This window comes from Nicotiana tomentosiformis, chromosome 5 (assembly GCF_000390325.3).
Source record: "Nicotiana tomentosiformis chromosome 5, ASM39032v3, whole genome shotgun sequence".
NCBI lineage: Eukaryota > Viridiplantae > Streptophyta > Magnoliopsida > Solanales > Solanaceae > Nicotiana > Nicotiana tomentosiformis.
The window spans coordinates 111,518,536-111,536,306 of record NC_090816.1 but is presented as its reverse complement, the minus strand read 5'-3'; the positions used below and the strand labels follow the sequence as shown (position 1 = coordinate 111,536,306).

Genomic DNA, 17,771 nt, shown 5'->3' with positions numbered 1-17,771 from the left:
CCAAAAACTTACGTAACGCCATCCAAAAGCACATTTTTTCGGGTTTAACTTCATGTTGTACTTGCGGAGAATCTCAAAGGTATCTGATGTAGACTTTTCTGTCTGGCTAGTGGACAAATAATATTATAGCTTCGAGCTCCTCAATAGTTGTTTTAATATTTTCATTTTCTCCAGGCTCTTGAATAACATCGGGTCTCGAATCAACATTAGTCTGTCCTTGTATGTCTTCAGTTTAGGTTTTGTCCTCAACCGAATTATGTAATTGTTATGTCATGTCGACATTATTGGCTACCGTGCTTGCGATCACCACTGAGTTAATACTTCTTGAAGCTTGTTGATCTCCACGAATTTTACAGATTCCCCACTGTGAAGGAAATTTGATAACTTGATGCAATGTGGAAGGGACAGCATCCATATCATGAATCCACGGTCTTCCTAGAATTATATTATAGGCCGTCTGTGTCTACCACCTGGAACTATATATCCTTGACGACCCCTTCTGCAAATGCAGTAAGTACAACTTCCCCTTTTGTAATAACGCTTGAATTGTCAAACCTTATCATTAGCTTGCATTTCATTCACCACCCTCAGTAAAATGATGTTCATTGAGCAACCTGGATCAATCAAAACTCGGTTTACATTAGTATCATGTTCAAGTAAAGATATTACCAGTGCATCGTTGTGAGAAATCATCAAGCTGCCCGCATTCTCATTGTTGAATGTTATATTGTCGCCATCCAAGACTTGGCTAACTCGCTTTTCGTGAGTGACCGTTACTTTTAATGTCTTTTTTGTGGCTGTATATGTCACTCCATTGACCTCATCTCCTCTAGTTATTACATTGACTATTCTTTTTGGTGATGAAGGTTTTGGGGGCTCTTGTCTGTTCTTCATATATGATTGTCTTCCTTTCTCACTTAACAGAACAGTAAGATAACCCTACTTCAACAAATGCTCGACCTCTCCTTGCAGAAGCCTACAATCTGTTGTTCTATGACCATGATCATTATGAAATTCGCAACAGAAATCTGGATTTCTTCTGCTTGGATCTGATCTCATTTCTTTAGGACATCGCACCTTATCCCCCATACCTCTTAAAACAGCCTTGCTTCGGGCATCTCATTCCTTTTTTTTAACCTAGATGAAGAACTCGTGTCTTTTTGCCTTGTTCTTGAATCGAATCGTGCACTCTCATGTTTAGATCGAGGGTCTCGCCCTGCAGGTCCCATGTACGGATCGTACCTATTTTTACCAGACCTTTTTTCTGATTCTGAACGTCTCGATCTTGGCCTCTCATCGTCCCTTGGTTGTGCGACAGTATCTTCTTCTATCCGCAACTTCGTACTGTACTTGTTATACACATCGTTCCAAGTTGTTGCTGGAAATTCTCGTAAACTTTCTTTCAGTCTACTCGTAGCTTCTAAACTTTTCTCGTTCAAGTTGCTCGCGAATGCCATAGCCGCCCAGTTATCAGGTACTCAAGGTAACATCATCCTCTCCCACTGGAATCTATCTACGAATTCCCTGAGCAATTTTGTACTCCCTTGTTTAACCTTAAAGATGTCTTCTATCTTTTTTTCAACTTTTTGAGCTCTCGAATGTGCCTTTATAAATGAAACTTCAAGCTCAGCAAAAGAATCATAGAATTTTCGGGTAAAAGAGAATACCACGTTAACGCTCCTTTTGTGAGTGTTTCACCAAACTTTTTAACCAAAACCGATTCGATTTCCTGTTTGGTTAAGTCATTGCGTTTCACGCCAATAGTGAACGTAGTTACGTGATCTCAAGGGTCAGTTGTTCCATCATATTTGGGAATATCATGCATTTTAAATTTTTTGGGAATTGGTAGAGGTGTCGTACTTGGCTTTTAGGGTTGTTGTGAATACTTATCAATATTCACCCATTTGATTACGGGTTGTATGCCCGGTATCTGCTCTATACGATCGTTCTGTTCCTTCAACTGTTTCTGCAAAGTTAGCACTAAACTTTGTAAATTAGAATTATTTGGAGTACCTGACCCTCCATCACGAGATTCATTAGGATTTTCTCCACTTCCAGAATTATCAAGTCCTGAACGCGGGTTCTCCAAAGTCGTTGTATTAACTGGTGGAGGAGCATTGTTCACGTATTCCGCAATCAATTGCTTTAGAGCATATTTCTCAATGGTTTGGTCGTTTCCCTGCTGATTATCAGCACGTGAAGTGAACCTTTCAGGCGAACTTCCTCGGGATTGTTGAGGGAATCCCGTAGGTGTGTGGTGTGGTAGAGTTGCACATGTTGGTTCAGCTGGTTGTTGTCTTTAACAGTTGATATATTTGATTGTTAAAGATTGAAAAGTGAATAGATTATCAAATTCTCGGTAACGGAACAAATTTGTTTAACCCAAAAATAGATTTCTCATTCAAAGTCAATATCTAGAAGAAATTGGGTTACTGATAACCAAGATTTATTTCACTTTCCCAACAATTTGAAAAAATAGATTAAGGAATGGAAATAATAGATAAAGAAAATATGAAATGAATTGATAATCACTCCCAAAATTACGTCTTAGAACTTTGAGAATAAAGCAAAGAAAAACTGTATAAATTTCAGTAATAATTGTTTCTTGCCATTACAAATGAGATTCCAGTCCTTATATAGGAGCATACAATTAAAATTGTTCCCTTACTTAGTTTGGGCTCACTAATGGTATTAATTGACTTGATTGCCCGTTACCATATATAACCGTAACGAAAATATTTATGATTAAAGATTTCTTTGTAGCTGCACTGATTTCCCTACCTTATTTATGATAGGTTCGTGTATCTTCCCTTCTTCACAACCTTTATTCATTTCGTTCTTGTTTTTCCTTTTACAACTGTCAGGTCCGATTTTTTCCTCAGTGTATCCCCGTGGGTGTTCCTTCCATGCATTTTTCGCATTCTTTAACTCATCTAATTAAGAACGCCACTTGTCCTTACATCTATGTTCCACGTACCATGACCCATTATTTTATTGATAGTATATATCATGTCTTTTTCCACCGATACATTGTTGTAACTGAACAGGCTGAGTCTATCACTACCACCTGCATTGGACGTTGCAGCCGCACATGTATCTTCTCTTATTTATTACTACTACATAATTTTCCCCTTCATTATCCTTGTTGGCCTTCTCAACAACCACTGAGGAATTGAAAGTTGTGCCACAAATTGCTTAGACTAATAGAGTACATATGTGGGCATTGTCAATAGCAGATTGTGCAGTATTCTTGTCCCAAACCTGTGAATTATATGGATGTCTTTCCTTGGAAATATAACTGTTGTTTAAGGACTATTTTTTCCTCATCAAAATTTCACTTTGGAAAAGATCGTCTCCTCTTCATCTAGACTTAAATGTTACCTGAAGTAGAGTATACATTTTTCAGAAGATATGATTTTTAAACTTCTATATGTAGAAAGTTGTATAGCATATTGAAGTGTTTTTTATCATTATATTTGGGTAAAAAGAGCACAACATACTCTGATTTAACTAAAAGAGACATTCAGCATTGTCCTTCTAATGTCGTCAATTCTTACATTATCAATGTATAAAGCATTCCGCATTCATACAAGGTCTAGAGAAGGGTCGCACCCTATGGGATGTGATGTAGGCAGTCTACCCTAATGCAAGCATCATCGGTTGATTTCACGGCTCGAACCCATGACCTATAGGTCTCACGGAAATATCTACGTATTAAAACATTCAATATTAAAGTTGTTTTTTTCTAACTCCAAAGTTTGGAAAAAAAATGGTCCCAATTAGAGTTGCTTCAAACTTCAAATACTATGAACTCGAAAGTCATGCAATATGGTGATGAGTTTAGATACTTCCGCTGACACTCAAAATTAGGCTAAATAATCCCCACAAGAAGCATATATAACACTTTCACAGTTGCGGACGCACGTAGTGGCAAGCGGATTCAACTGAACCCGCTTCATCAAAAAATAATATTGTGTATATATATAAATTAGGATTAAAGCTGCGTAAATTTTGTATAAATATTTTATTTGAACCCACTTGAAAACTATTATTTTACGACTAAAGTTATGTACTTCTAAGATTGAACCCGCTTGCACAAAATACTGGGTCCGCCAATGCACTTTCACATACTACTTTCAAACTAATACACATATCAATGAGCATTTAACTCAGTGGTATGTATTAATGGAAGTCTACGGTACAAATGTCCAACTTTGAGTCTTACTTAATAAAATAAAAACAAAAAGCCATACACACCTTGGATTAGGGAATGTATATTGTACTTTATAATGACAAGGCAGAAAAAAGTAAAATAATTAATACTGAAAGAATAATTACTGTAACGTCAGAGCCCGTCTAGCTTAGTTGGTAGAGCGCAAGGCTCTTAATATTGTGGTCGAGGGTTCGAGCCCCACGGTGGGCGATATTTTTAAAAAGAGAAATTTTATTTTATTTCTCTTTTTCCCCTCCATTTAAAATGTTTTGACTCCTATGTAAATTTAGAACATTACTCTGACCTCATCTGATATTTCTATTTTTCACATTTCCTTTGAAACTATTATTCCAAGTTTATCCACTAATTAATTAAGTTCAAGTAATTAATACGTTTTGATGACATTAAATTGTCGTAATGTTATAATATTCTACAACAACAACCCAGTAAAATTCTACTAGTGGGTGTGGGGAGGGTAGTGTGTACGTAGACTTTACCCCTACCCGAAGGGAGTAGAGAGGTTATTTTTGAAAGACTCTCGGCTCAATGGTTAAAACAATTTACGTTTTCCATGCATCACTTAGCTTTGCTTTACACCCCCAAAGTTTTCATTAGAAATTTAATATTTTATTTTTGTCTTAGAAAATGTTGAAGTTTGTAGAAAAAAGTACAAAATCTTTATAAAAAGAAAGAACGATTACCTACTTTTTAACGATAAAAGTATTTTAGAACTTTGAATTAAACTAGTAAATAAAAATTTTCATAACAAGATCCAAGGTTATATATCGCAAACACCTAACTAACATCTTATTAACTTGAATTAATCTTACCAATACAAATAATAATATTAGATGTTTATTGTGAACTTGAAGGTTTTATGTCTTGTAAATATACAACACTATCAATAACAAGTACCACAAAAAAAATGACATTATTTTTTACATGTGTGTATATATATAAATCTATACCTATATTTATCTATATTATTGTAAAAGCACCAATAATTTATGCCAAATGTTAAACGATTAAAATATCTCTCGAATATTGATTGACTTTTATAATCTTAAATATTTGTATAATTTAATAATATAATTGTAAATCATCTAAGACTGGAACTCTTTTCCAATTTAAACTACACATACATCAAGAAGATTATTTTGGGTCAAATTCTTTTGGGAAACATAGCTTAACAAGCCTACAAACAATTTTTTTTTGTTGCTTAGATTGCCTTATGATGTAAATTTCTAACAAATTATTGATTCCAAGTCAAATATTGATATAAGAAAAACTATTGTACATGAGCTGAGGCTAAGCTGCTCAAGTCGAATTTCGAAGGAAATTTGGATTAAGCAACCTAAAACACACAAACTTACTCCATCCACGTTATTTTATCGTTCTTGTTAGCATAAATAAGTAATTGTAATTTTCACTATTTTTTAAAAGTGGTCTAGTTAAAATATGTATCCCGAAGATAAAATTCTCTTTATAGGACAAGGTGATTGTAAAGCAAAATAATTAGTAGTGAAGTTATATATTTTTATATTAATATCTTTCTGCAAGCTGTTGAGATATACATGATGACTCTCTCGTTCTTTCTGACAAAAATAAAATTGAGTGAACCATTTCAGGCACGAGGAAGTATACTTCTGTAATTTCTTGTGTAATTTTATATCCTTTTACAATCAAATAAATATTTTTAAATATATGTGTGGTTAAGAATTTATTAGAAATAAACTTTTGTGATAATTGACACACGATAATATGCAACTCAACAAGGATATTTGAAAAGGCCGGTGTTGAGTCTCAAATGACATGCTCATATACCCACAACAATATAAGGTTGAGAATGAAAAAAAGAGATTTAATTGAAGTTATTAGGATACCTTCTCAAAAAGTAATGCCATGGAAGACTCTGTCTTTTTTTTTTTCTCTGTCATTAATATTTTTCTTGAGATATTACATTCATATACCTGAGCCATTAAGGTTAACTAAAGAAATTATTGCATAACAAAAATTATTAATTATGTTGCATACTTAGATTGGTTTTACAACTTTAATGTATAACTTGTGATGTCAGTAACTTTATAATTAATATTTATGTATTTGAAAGTTTATTATTTTTTATATGCGTATTACATTCGACATAAAGTATTCGTACAACGCACGAGCATAGAGACTAGCTATTATAAAAGCACGAATATTTTATGTTAAATGTTAAATAATTAAAATATTCTTGTAATATTGATCGACTTTAATACCCTTAAATATTTATATAATTTAAAAATATAATTGTAAATCACCCAATGGTGGACCCTACAAAGTTGATATTGGGTATAATTCTTTGGGAATTTAATGATTTTGGAACTACTAATCACCCTACATCAAACTACCCCCGAGTTTGAGAATGGTAAAAAAATAATAAGTTAGAATAGTAAAAATTGTACGGGGCGCCCTATTTGGTCGCCTTCATTTAACATATACCTATTTTTTTTTAAAGTTTTAACTTGTACCCACTGTTTAAACAATTTTAGCTCCTCCTTCGTTTTCTGAATGCTGAAGAATTCTAATTTTAATTGCTACTGAAACACGAAAGCACGAGTTGATTCCCTGTGCTTTTAAGTTGATTCCCTGTGCTTTTACTAATGGTCTTGTTTTATATGAGTATTGCTTTTCAAATTTTCTGATAATTCCATTATTCTAAGACTAAAATATATAATAAATAGTAGTTATTTTAATGATAACTTGTCCTTGTTGTTTTAGAACTTCAGCTCTAAGAATGCTGAAGTTCAGCAAATATAAACAAAAACTTCAGCTCCTAAAATGCTGAAGTTTAGCAAATACAAAACAAACTCCAGCCCTGAAGTTCATCACAAACATAACAAAACTTCAGCTAAAACATACTGAAGTTCAGCAAATATAGAACAAAACTTCAATTAAAACATGCTGAAGTTCAACAAATACATGACAAAGCTTCAGCTAAAACATGTTGAAGTTCAACAAATACAGAACACAACTTCAGCTACTAGAATGCTTAAGTTCAGCAACACATGATGTTGTTTATTGAACTGAAGTTTGCCATTTGCGCTATGAACTGAAGTTTGTGTGATTGCCTTTGCAAGTCAGGCCAAACTTCATGCAAAAATATCTGAAGTTTTGCTACACTTCAGGCAAAAAATTTTGTTACTTCAGGCCTATCTGACTAAAGTTATACAAAAAGTGGGTACGCTTGCAATTTTTTTTACAAAGCGGGTATAAGTTAAAACGTGACTCAAAAAACGGGTATAGATGTAAATGCCCCAGTTAGAATAGGTCCTACATCTATGCAACTTCTCATTAAAAATAACATGGATCATAAGAAGATACTATTATTTAGTTTTTAGGTGTTACCCTTTTCAATAGTGCAGATAGACCTATGGGCGTCAAGCGGCACACATTCTTGAGATGTTGGAATACAAAATTCACAAGTATTTTTGTTCCTTTTGGAGAAATTAAGGTATATTAAGGAACTAATATTTTACGTCATTATAAAGTTTTTGTCTTTAATAAGAAAAAAAATGCAAAAAGGAATTCTTAAATCTGTGGAGATCAACGTAGAAAAATAGAATTTATTTGTAATATTCTGGTTTCTTTCTGGCTTCTTTGCTTTATGTATTTTTACTTTTGTCTATTTTATCATTGTTATGTTCTTTTCTAAATGGTTATTGTGTTGTCTTTGTGTAGGTGTAACTATGATTTTCATGCTTGGGGTTAACTTCGGCTATGGAATTGTAAAAATAGCTATATTATTATAATCACACATTTTATTTTTCATATAGAATACTCTTCCATCCAATATAGATGTATTTAAAACTTTTCATTGAACAAGTCTAAAAGGATATTTTATAATTATTTGCCTGCCCAAATATTTAGGTTTCCGCCCGAATCGTGATTTCTTCAATAATTCAGATTTCTCTTTTGTAGTTTAAATTTGCTTTGAGTTTATATCTCTATAACTTTTTAGATGACACAATTCAAATTATTAGTTTTTGTCGCATGAAAGCTTACTTTTTTAAAAAAATCTAAAAAGCTTTAGTTGATACACTTAGAAGAGAAGTGATTAAAGATTTGAGTTAATTATTCAATCCAACTTTACCTGATATTTGATACTGTCTTAATGAGAAAATTTCATTAATTACCATGCATAAGAAATTAAGAATCATGCACATGTATGCACTTTGAAATAACTGACATAGAATAACGTGCAATACAACAAAAAGTTAATGTCATGGAAGGTATGAATGACTATATCTCTATTTTTCCGTTATAAATGTATCTTAATCTAAAGAAATATGACTTTAATATACCCGAAAAGTTAAACATTATAATTACATGGCGTGACCATATGTTTTGGATATACTTGTTCTGTTGTTAAGTATTGTTGCATTGCTTAACTGATTTTACAACTTTTAGCATACCTTTCAGAATGTTTAGTTCCTTCATCCTTAGATTATTGTCAAAACTTTATTACAGAGTTTGTTTGAATTACATTTTTTTAAGGAATTGATCATTGAACTTCATACATAATTTTACAAACATAAGGATAACTAATTCATTTCATCCCCAATTAGCAACTGGAAGCAAGTAGACTAACATATCCAGTAACAAGTAGTTTTTGAATATTCAAGCAATTGAATGTTTATTACTTTTGGCAGGATATTTCGTGCATCGCATGAACATAGAAACTAGTTATATTAAAAGCATGAAGTTCTTTTATGAAATATTATTTGCCTTATTTACTATTTAAAAATAGATTTCACATTGTAGAAAATCATCATTTAAGTTTTTTTTCCTAATATTTAGAAGTTTTTAATCAACTAAAATTTGTGCACTAAATCCTTCCTTATTTGAAATATGTAGAAATCCTATTAGATAATAAAAGGAAAAAAATTAGATTTGTAAAAATATAAACCAAAGACCGGTGGAGTCGAATTTGAAATAAAATACTAACTTTAACTTTCTTAGATTCTTTTACCTACATAAATATGTGAGTTTTTAGGTTGGAGTTCTTAATGATGATGTATACATGAACTTATCTATCTTCTTTTTTTGTACGCAATTGTATCATCTCAGATGCATGTTGAAATAAAATCTTATTTTACATGATTTAAAAAATAAAAAAAAAAGGTAAACGACAAAGTAGTGATGTTCTATCCATGAATTACATGAAAATGGAAAGCAAAATCTGAAAGAAAAAAATACACATACAAAAGTTGCGGGCAACAATAATAGTCAATTGAGATTTGAGAGATTAAAGAGTGATATTATCGAATCATGAAAACTACCGGTTGATTGTATGCAACTCTGTGTGTGTGTATATATATATATATATATATATATATAAACACTCCATATATTCATGTTTTTTGAAGTTTGTCGAAAACTGTAATTCAAATGAGCAATTTATATATTTTTTTTAAGAAACCATGCATTATATGTAACACCATGTCTGGTTATTTACAGAACAATTTTTGTATCTATGAATCTGTTGATCAGTTTTTCTAAAGAAAAAAAAGCTATACAAGAATGGATAAGCATATTTGAGAACGTAGGTAACTCCAGCTTTCCTACTAGAGACAAATTAAGAATTCTTTTACATACAAAGCACAGTAAAACCTCAACCTCCATCTATTTTCTTAATATCACCAGAAGGGAGAGGCCCCAGAGTTTTGGCCAGCATGTGATATGCAGTTTAGACGCACACCACGAGTACGAACATTGTCAGACAAAAGCCTGATATTTAAGTGAGAAGGGTAGAGGAGTGGATCCTTTGTCCACCGAGTTTAGAGCTGCTAGCTGGCCCTCAGGGATTTCTCGGTTATCAAAAACACTAGACTAGACACAAAAATGTACTGCCCTATAATGTCTGTCTACATTAGCAATGGATTTTTTTCTATCACACCCTCTGATCACCCCTCCATACACCCTTAACCATCCAGTCATAATAGCCTAGTTGAAAATGTAAAAATTGGGCATGAGTTTTCATGTCTTGTAAGAGAATTGAGTCTTGAACTCCTTTTCAAGTTGTTCCCTAGTTTCTGTCTTTGCAGCCAACACAACATCATCAAGGAAACCTCTCTGAGGAAATTCTTCGGGTACAAGACTTCGATATATCTCAAACTGCTCGTTAGCTTCTTTCTTCTTGTCCAACAAACTGTAGACTATTCCCTGCCACCAAGTCCCAAAAAGGATCAGATTCGACAATAAGTATAGCTGAGTTGCCAGAACTATACTCTAATATTTCCGAGGGGGGTTTTCAGAAAATATGTGTCACCACATTAATCAGAATTAATTACAATCAATAGCAAAACTTGCTGCATATGCATGACACATGCTTATTGCTTAACCATGCATCTATCTTCCTCTCCGTGCACTAAACTTGCTTTGCAATATATTGCGATCCATTTAGTTAGCACTATTTTTTGGTTGCCTGAGACCATGCAGTGGCAATCTAATCCAGAGTACATCAAGCATTACATAGAATACATACTAAACAGCACCATATTCTTATTTTTCTCAATTTTACCGATCTGACCCTTATTATCAGTCTCTAACCTTGATAAAATTACAAGATCAATTATGAAAAGCTCTAAAGCATTCCAGTGGTCCCACTTGAGTCGAGAACGATGGCAAGTAACAATTTAGCAAAAAGTTTACGCTGATTAAGAGAGCTACAATTTGCTTATTCTTTAGATATCCTTTTAGAAAGCTCACAATTCAAGAAGAACGCTAAAGCTTATAAAGCAATATATGCAGAGGAAATATAGAACACAAAATACCTGGCACAGATAAGGCCTGAAGTCTCTTGGGTTCTCTTTAACAAGACGTTGGAACTTCTGTAAGGCCTCTTCTAATTCACCCTACACGACACGAGTGAATGTAAGAGAGGAGTACTAGGCTGAACAATTTTCTATCCTCCTTTTATTTGCCTATATAGGCAAGAACTAGCAATTGGTTCCTCTGACTATCAAAATATTGAGCATGAGACTTGTCGCAGGAAAACTCTCCCTCTCCAGTTTTCAACTAACATTACCAAATAAACGTAATTGGTGCTATCATGACCTTCACTAGCAAAGATAACCTCTTAACTTAGCAAAGGTAACATAATTGTACAACCTATTACCTACAAAGCAAGACCATCATGCAAGCGGCCACACCGCCACAGTTTCACTATTTACCCAACTCTGCCCTCCCTCTCTTCTAATCTAGTTATTAGTGTTAAACTCTAGGGATATCCAATGTTATTACTCCATTTGTCCCACTTCATGTAACACACTTTCTTTTCTAGTTTGTTCCAAAAAGAATGACATTTTTTTATATTTAGAAGCAATTTATCTTCAATGACATGATTTTGTAGCCATAGAAATATTTATGGCATGTTTTAGACCACAAGTTTCAAAATCCTTTCTTTCTTTCTTCAACTCCATGCACAAGCAAACACTGCCACATAAATTGGGGCGGAGGTAGTATTATAAATCAAACAAGGGGGGCATCTCTGTTATACTTAATTGTAGCAATTTAGGCACAAGATGTTACTGTAGACAAACTACAAAAAATAGAGTTGAGTATTGTTGTGATGTAACAGATAAAAGTCACTCTAAAGAAACCAAATTTGGCAGGTGTACTACAAGCCATTACCTTAACAACATGCATTTGTGCAACTAATATTTTTATGTTTCTCTCCTCATTGACTCTTTTTTCCCGACGAGCAACTTCTAGAGCGTCATTCAGCATCTCAAAAACAGCAGGACCTTCAAAGTTCTTGTGCATCACCATAGCTAAACCCTGTAACAATTCAATGCATAGATAAGGTCAATAAGCAAAACTTATAATGATTGACAAGGTTAAAAGAGTATGAATTCCAAGAGTTACACATAATGCGTACAACTTCTAAGAGAGGTCATGTGCCATCATGAATGGCAGGATGCTAAGTAATTCAAACTTTGAGAACATCATATAAATTATGATTGACAAATATTAACTGCGGTAGTAGAGTCCAAAAGCTCAAATACTTAAAACCAGACATCATGTGCATTCCATATATCTATTCAAGATAAATCTCATGACTTGATTGTCTAGCAATCTATGTTGCGGGGACTCTCCAAAATGATGCCACACCCGTGTCGGATCCTCCAAAATACAATATTTTTGAAGGATCCGATAGCACCTGGCAACATTTTTGGAAAGTCCGAGCAACATAGCTAGCAATACATTCCACCCTCCGTGACAGTGGAACCTTCTAGTTCTCAACAAAATACTTTTAGTGGTGTCCGGGCCAACTTGCGCACACCTCGACTAATTCCACTAGATATCAGCTACCTCCCACCAGGTAAGAAATCACCTAGTGTTTTTGCCTGGGATTTGGGATTTGAGCCTGAGACCTCATGGTTCTCAACCCACCTCATAGACCACTAAGCCACACCCTTGAGTGTAGTTCTCAACAAAATACTACTTGCATCAAATTACTTAGTGCCCTCACTTAACACAGATACATGCTTGATTCTGATTACTTACAATGTTCACCCCATATATGTTTATGTCTACACTCCATGCTTATTCTCCTCCACGCTGCAAATTTGTAGCTATACTTTAAAGAATTGTTTCTTCATTCTAATGGGAGTGCTATTTTGAAAATGACGTATGAATGAAGTTCAAAATATTCGTGTCTCAGGTTGGCATTCGCTGCAAGTATAACTGGATATCCTACTCGAACGCATAGTAAACATTAAGTATCCAAGCTTAGACAACACCACAGATTGAATGACAAATGTAGAGCTGCTCTCCTCAAAGAAACTTGATTTGTATTTTTACACCATTATGTCAAAGCTTTCCTTATATGAAGCATCATTATATTCCTCATGCAAGTTCACAATTCAAAAATAACTATCACGAGTTTCTTGAGTAACAATTTTTCATTACATCAGGTAATGCCACTAGTGTTCAGAACGTGGTTAACACCACCAGAAAGCGAACAGGCTTCTGAAGCAAACATTCTTGCTCATTCACATCTTTATCATTCTTCAGTTTAGCAATAACAAAGTCGGGAAAAAAAAATCACATCAGTGGGATCCAAATATTGCTGTTTCTACAGAAATAACCAGTCTAGGAAGGCGACCTGAAAAACTCAAGAGGAAAAGAGGATTTTTCTGCTACTGCATGATTTATCCATTCGAAAGCAGTTTCTTATACAATCTTCCCGAATTTATTAGGCTTCAACTGCAGTTGCATATGACTTTCCCAAAGATTAGCTTAGTGAAAAACCTGCACTATTAATGAGTCAAGTAAAACTGTTTGTGCCATGGCAATTGGCATCCAAGCCAACTACAGGATCCTTCTGTTTAGTCGTCACAGAATATCAATTAACAATGAGGCATTGCTCAATTACCGTCTGGATAACTGATAAAGAAAATGGATACTATATCCAACATCTATCGTGAGAGAGTAAAATTTCCACATAATGCAGATTCTAGAGTCCATGTTCGACCTTCAAACCATAACAAAATATCCAATTACTAACATATCGACATTCTCCCACGTAATGCAGAATTCAACAGTTGATCACAGCTACATGAAATGATTGACTCGGCGGAGCTACATCCATCAAACCACCACACGTACAACAAACAATAAGGAAAAAAAACATATAGTGATTGTTAGGTCTGCCATATATATGTAATGCTAAATAACATGGCTCACTGCACAAAATTCATCACAAGACAAGATATCATATATCAACTCTAGATTTTGACACTCAACAATGTTCTACAAGCAACCAATAACATCATCTTGAATTACTCAAAAATTAAAACAGATATTTCCTAATCCTCTTCAGTTCAAACATGGTATCTAAGAGCTTTTGACTACATTCAAATCGCAATAAAACACATAAGATTTAGGGAACATACATGCAAAGCTCTGAGCAAGAGAGGCCTCTGCTTCAAAATCTCCTTAAACAACATTTTAGCCTTACTCAACTGCCCCATCATTTCATAGCAAAGAGCCTGCAAAAGCCTCCACTCCATTTCTCTAGGCTGGACATCAATCAGCTTCTCCACATACTTCAAAGCCTCTTTAGTCTTCCCTTTCCTCATTTTCACATTAACAATAGTCTTCAAAGCCTCAACATCTCTCTCATTCTTCTCCAAGAACTTCACATACATCTCCTCTTCTTCCTCACTATTCTCTTCTTGGGTCTCAAAAACACTACTTTCTTGAACTGGTCGTGACACTGACACTGCATTCTTGGCCCTTAAACCCATAAACAAGAATGACCCAACAAGTAAAATGACAATTTTTTCACTGAAAAACTTGGGAATTTCTTTCTGGGGTTTCCAAGAACAGGTTAAAACTGGAAAATTTTGGGGGTTGGAGGTTGCTTGGAGTTTGGGGCAAAGAGTGCTCAGGGTTTTGGGACTGTAAAGTAAAAGGGTTTTGAGGGGATTGTAGGAAATGGGATGGTGAACTAGTTTTGGGTTGTGATTATTGAGGGTTGTTGAGTGTAGGCAGAGTGGGATTTTGGTGGCAGATGAAGTTACCATTTTTAGCAAGAAAGATTGTAGTGGCACGTACTGTAGAAGAAGAAGAAGCTACTTAGAAGAACAGCATCAAATAAAGGGGAGGAGGATTATGTAATAGTTCATTTCATTCCCCGTCGGTCGTCTAGCTCATACTTGAATTATTATCAAAAAACTCCAAAGGGTTTAAGAGGATAGAATAATTAGATGCTTGATACTTTTCTCCAATTATAGTTTAGTGGGCGTTTGGACCTAAGAATTGTAAAATTCCAAAAAAAATAAAATAAAAATAGTATTTGAAAATTAGAGTTGTGTTTGGACATAAATATAATTTTGAATTTTTTTTTAAGTTTTGTGAGTGATCTCAGTGAATTTTGAAAAACAGTTTTTTGGAGTTTTTCAAATTTTCGAAAAATTCCAAAATTCATTTTCTAAGTGAAAATTGAAAAGTTTATGGCCAAACACTGATTTAAAAAAAAAAGTTAATTTTTTTCAAAAAAAAGGTGAAAAATTTCTTATGTCCAAACAGGCTATTAGACTTTATTAGAGGGAGAATAGTTCCACTTTTGTCATTTTGTGTATAATATTTCCATTAAAATGTAAGGAAATTCGAATTATATTAAATTGGATTACATAATCATATGTAACGAGAAATCTTAATTTCTATGTTAGAAATAAGATTGTCTTATTTCAAATTATATTTATCCACAAAGTATTGACAAAATATGTGACCTCTCACCCCAGAAACTGGTCCAGAATTTAAACTATATGCGTTTAAGCTTTTAAAAAATCATTGAACCCATTATATTTTTAAAACTATAAGTTCATATCTATTATTTGTTACAATTTTAGTAAATTTTTTACATACATCTCCGCATGAAAATTATGACTTTGTTGAATAATAAAGGGTGAAAAGTGCAGTTTTTGAGTGTGTTTGTGTATTAATTCTTGTGTGAGTTGCGGGAGTTCACACCGATTTTGAAGTGAAAATATGCTCGTTACGTATTTCTTATGTGTAGGAACAAACTTATGCGGAAAAGGATCAAATAGGAGAAAAATTGGTGAAACAAGAGCTGAAGAGAAAAGTTCCGGATAACGAAGTAAGTTTCACTTTTCCAGACCGGACCGGGGCAGAAGAAACTATAAAAGTTCCGGACATCAAAGCGAGGTTCACTTCTCCAGACCGGGACCGGAGAAGAAGAAACCAGCTTCTCCAATCCGAAATAAAAGAAGAAAAATTCGCCTCACACAAACCCTATTCGTTATAAATACATCCTAAAACGTGCTTTTGAGGGGAAGATACTGCTTTAGAGGGAGAGAAGCAAGAACACGCTTGGAGCAAGGAGAAGGATTCAATTTCACGATTTTTCCTCTTTCTTCCTACTTTCCATTGTTATAAATTCTAGTGTTGTATTTTTACATACTAGCATGAGTAGCTAATTTCTTATCTAGGGTTTTGATGGAACCTTTGGAGGATGAATTCTTGTTACGTTTCTATATAATTGAGCCTTTGAATTTTTCTACTTGTTGTCACGACCCGAAATTCCCACTTTCAGGATTGTGATGGCGCCTAACATTTCACTTGCTAGGTAAGCCAACGTTAGAATAATATTAGTTATTTTTAAATAATTTTAAGTTAATTAATAATAAAGAAACAAATGTGAAAATAAAGTCTGAAATAGAGTGAATAATCCATAATAATAGCGATGTCTAAATACCAACCCAGAACTGGTGTCATAAGTGCACGAGTTACTAGAATAATACAAATAAATATTTGAATGAAAATGAAGCTGTCTGAAAAAATACACAGCTACGATAAAGTGGAAGGGGACTTCAGAACTGCGAACGACATACAGTTATACCTCAAGTCTCCTGCAAAAAGCTGAATCCGAGCAAATCTAATGTACACCACTGGGACCAACTCTGGTATCTGCACAAGAAGTGCAGAGTGTAGTATGAGTACAACCGACCTCATGTACCCAGTAAGTGTCGAGCCTAACCTCGACGAAGTAGTGACGAGGCTAAGGCAGGTCACTTATATTAACCTGTATGCAATAATAATAATAATAATAATAACAACAATAATAGAAATAAAACAGGTAACTCATTTCAACAGTTGAAACCAACTCGACAGTCATAGCCAATTATTATTTCAATCAGTTTCCGTTGCGGTGTGCAACCCGATCCCACAATATATTCATATTCAATACCGTTGCGGCGTGCAACCCGATCCCACAATATATTCATTTTCATTTAATCCCGTTGCGGCGTGCAACCCGATCCTCAATATATCTTTTCAATCAATTCTATTGTGGCGCGCAACCCGCTCCTCCAATATATTTATTTCAATTAATTATGTTGCGACGCGCAACCCACTCCTCTAATATATTCATTTCAATCAATTCTGTTGCGGCGCGTAACCCACTCCTTCAATGTATTAATTTCAATCAATTCTGTTGCGGCGTGCAACCCGCTCCTCCAATATATTCACTTTCATCTCTGTTGCGGCGTATAACCCGAGGCCCTCGAGACCTCAACCAAATATTCCAACAAGTCCCGCAACATAATACGGACTTACTCGGGGTCTCAAATAACGTTAAAATTACAATTCACTCCTCGATTCGGACTTATGAGTTTCAAACTTTTCACATTACAAAACTCGTGCCGAAATATATTAAATGAATCCAGAATGATTTCAAATTTGGCGCACAAGTCATAACTGACATAACAGAGCTATTCCAACTCTCGAAATCTCAATTCGAGTTTGATATCGATAAAGTCAAATCCACGGTCAAACTTTGAAAATCTTTAGCCTTTAGATTTCTAGTTTCCGTTAAATGGCGATAATTTGAGTTAGGGACTTCCGAATACAATTCCGGGCATACGCTCAAGTCCCAAATCACTATACGGACCTACCAGAACTGTCAAAAAATTGATCCGAGTCCGTTTGCTCAAAGGATCAAAGTCAACTCAGTTGAGTTTTAAAGCTTTATTTCACATTTTAATCC

At 34.3% G+C, this 17,771-nt stretch overlaps 1 protein-coding gene and 1 non-coding gene across 2 annotated transcripts; one reads left to right on the top strand and one right to left on the bottom strand.

Moving 5' to 3' along the window:
• Positions 1-4,350: 4,350 nt before the first annotated feature.
• On the top strand, positions 4,351-4,423 carry TRNAK-CUU (transfer RNA lysine (anticodon CUU)). The gene has a single exon. It is a non-coding gene; the product is annotated as a tRNA-Lys (tRNA).
• Positions 4,424-9,788: 5,365 nt separating this feature from the next.
• Positions 9,789-14,916, bottom strand: LOC104105725 (protein SLOW GREEN 1, chloroplastic). Its single transcript, XM_009614110.4, has 4 exons — positions 14,155-14,916; positions 11,888-12,034; positions 11,029-11,109; positions 9,789-10,417 (listed from the first exon to the last, which is right to left on the bottom strand). Exons 1-4 carry the CDS (start codon positions 14,785-14,787, stop codon positions 10,232-10,234), a joined length of 1,047 nt encoding a protein of 348 aa, XP_009612405.1. The 5' UTR covers positions 14,788-14,916; the 3' UTR covers positions 9,789-10,231.
• Positions 14,917-17,771: the final 2,855 nt, after the last annotated feature.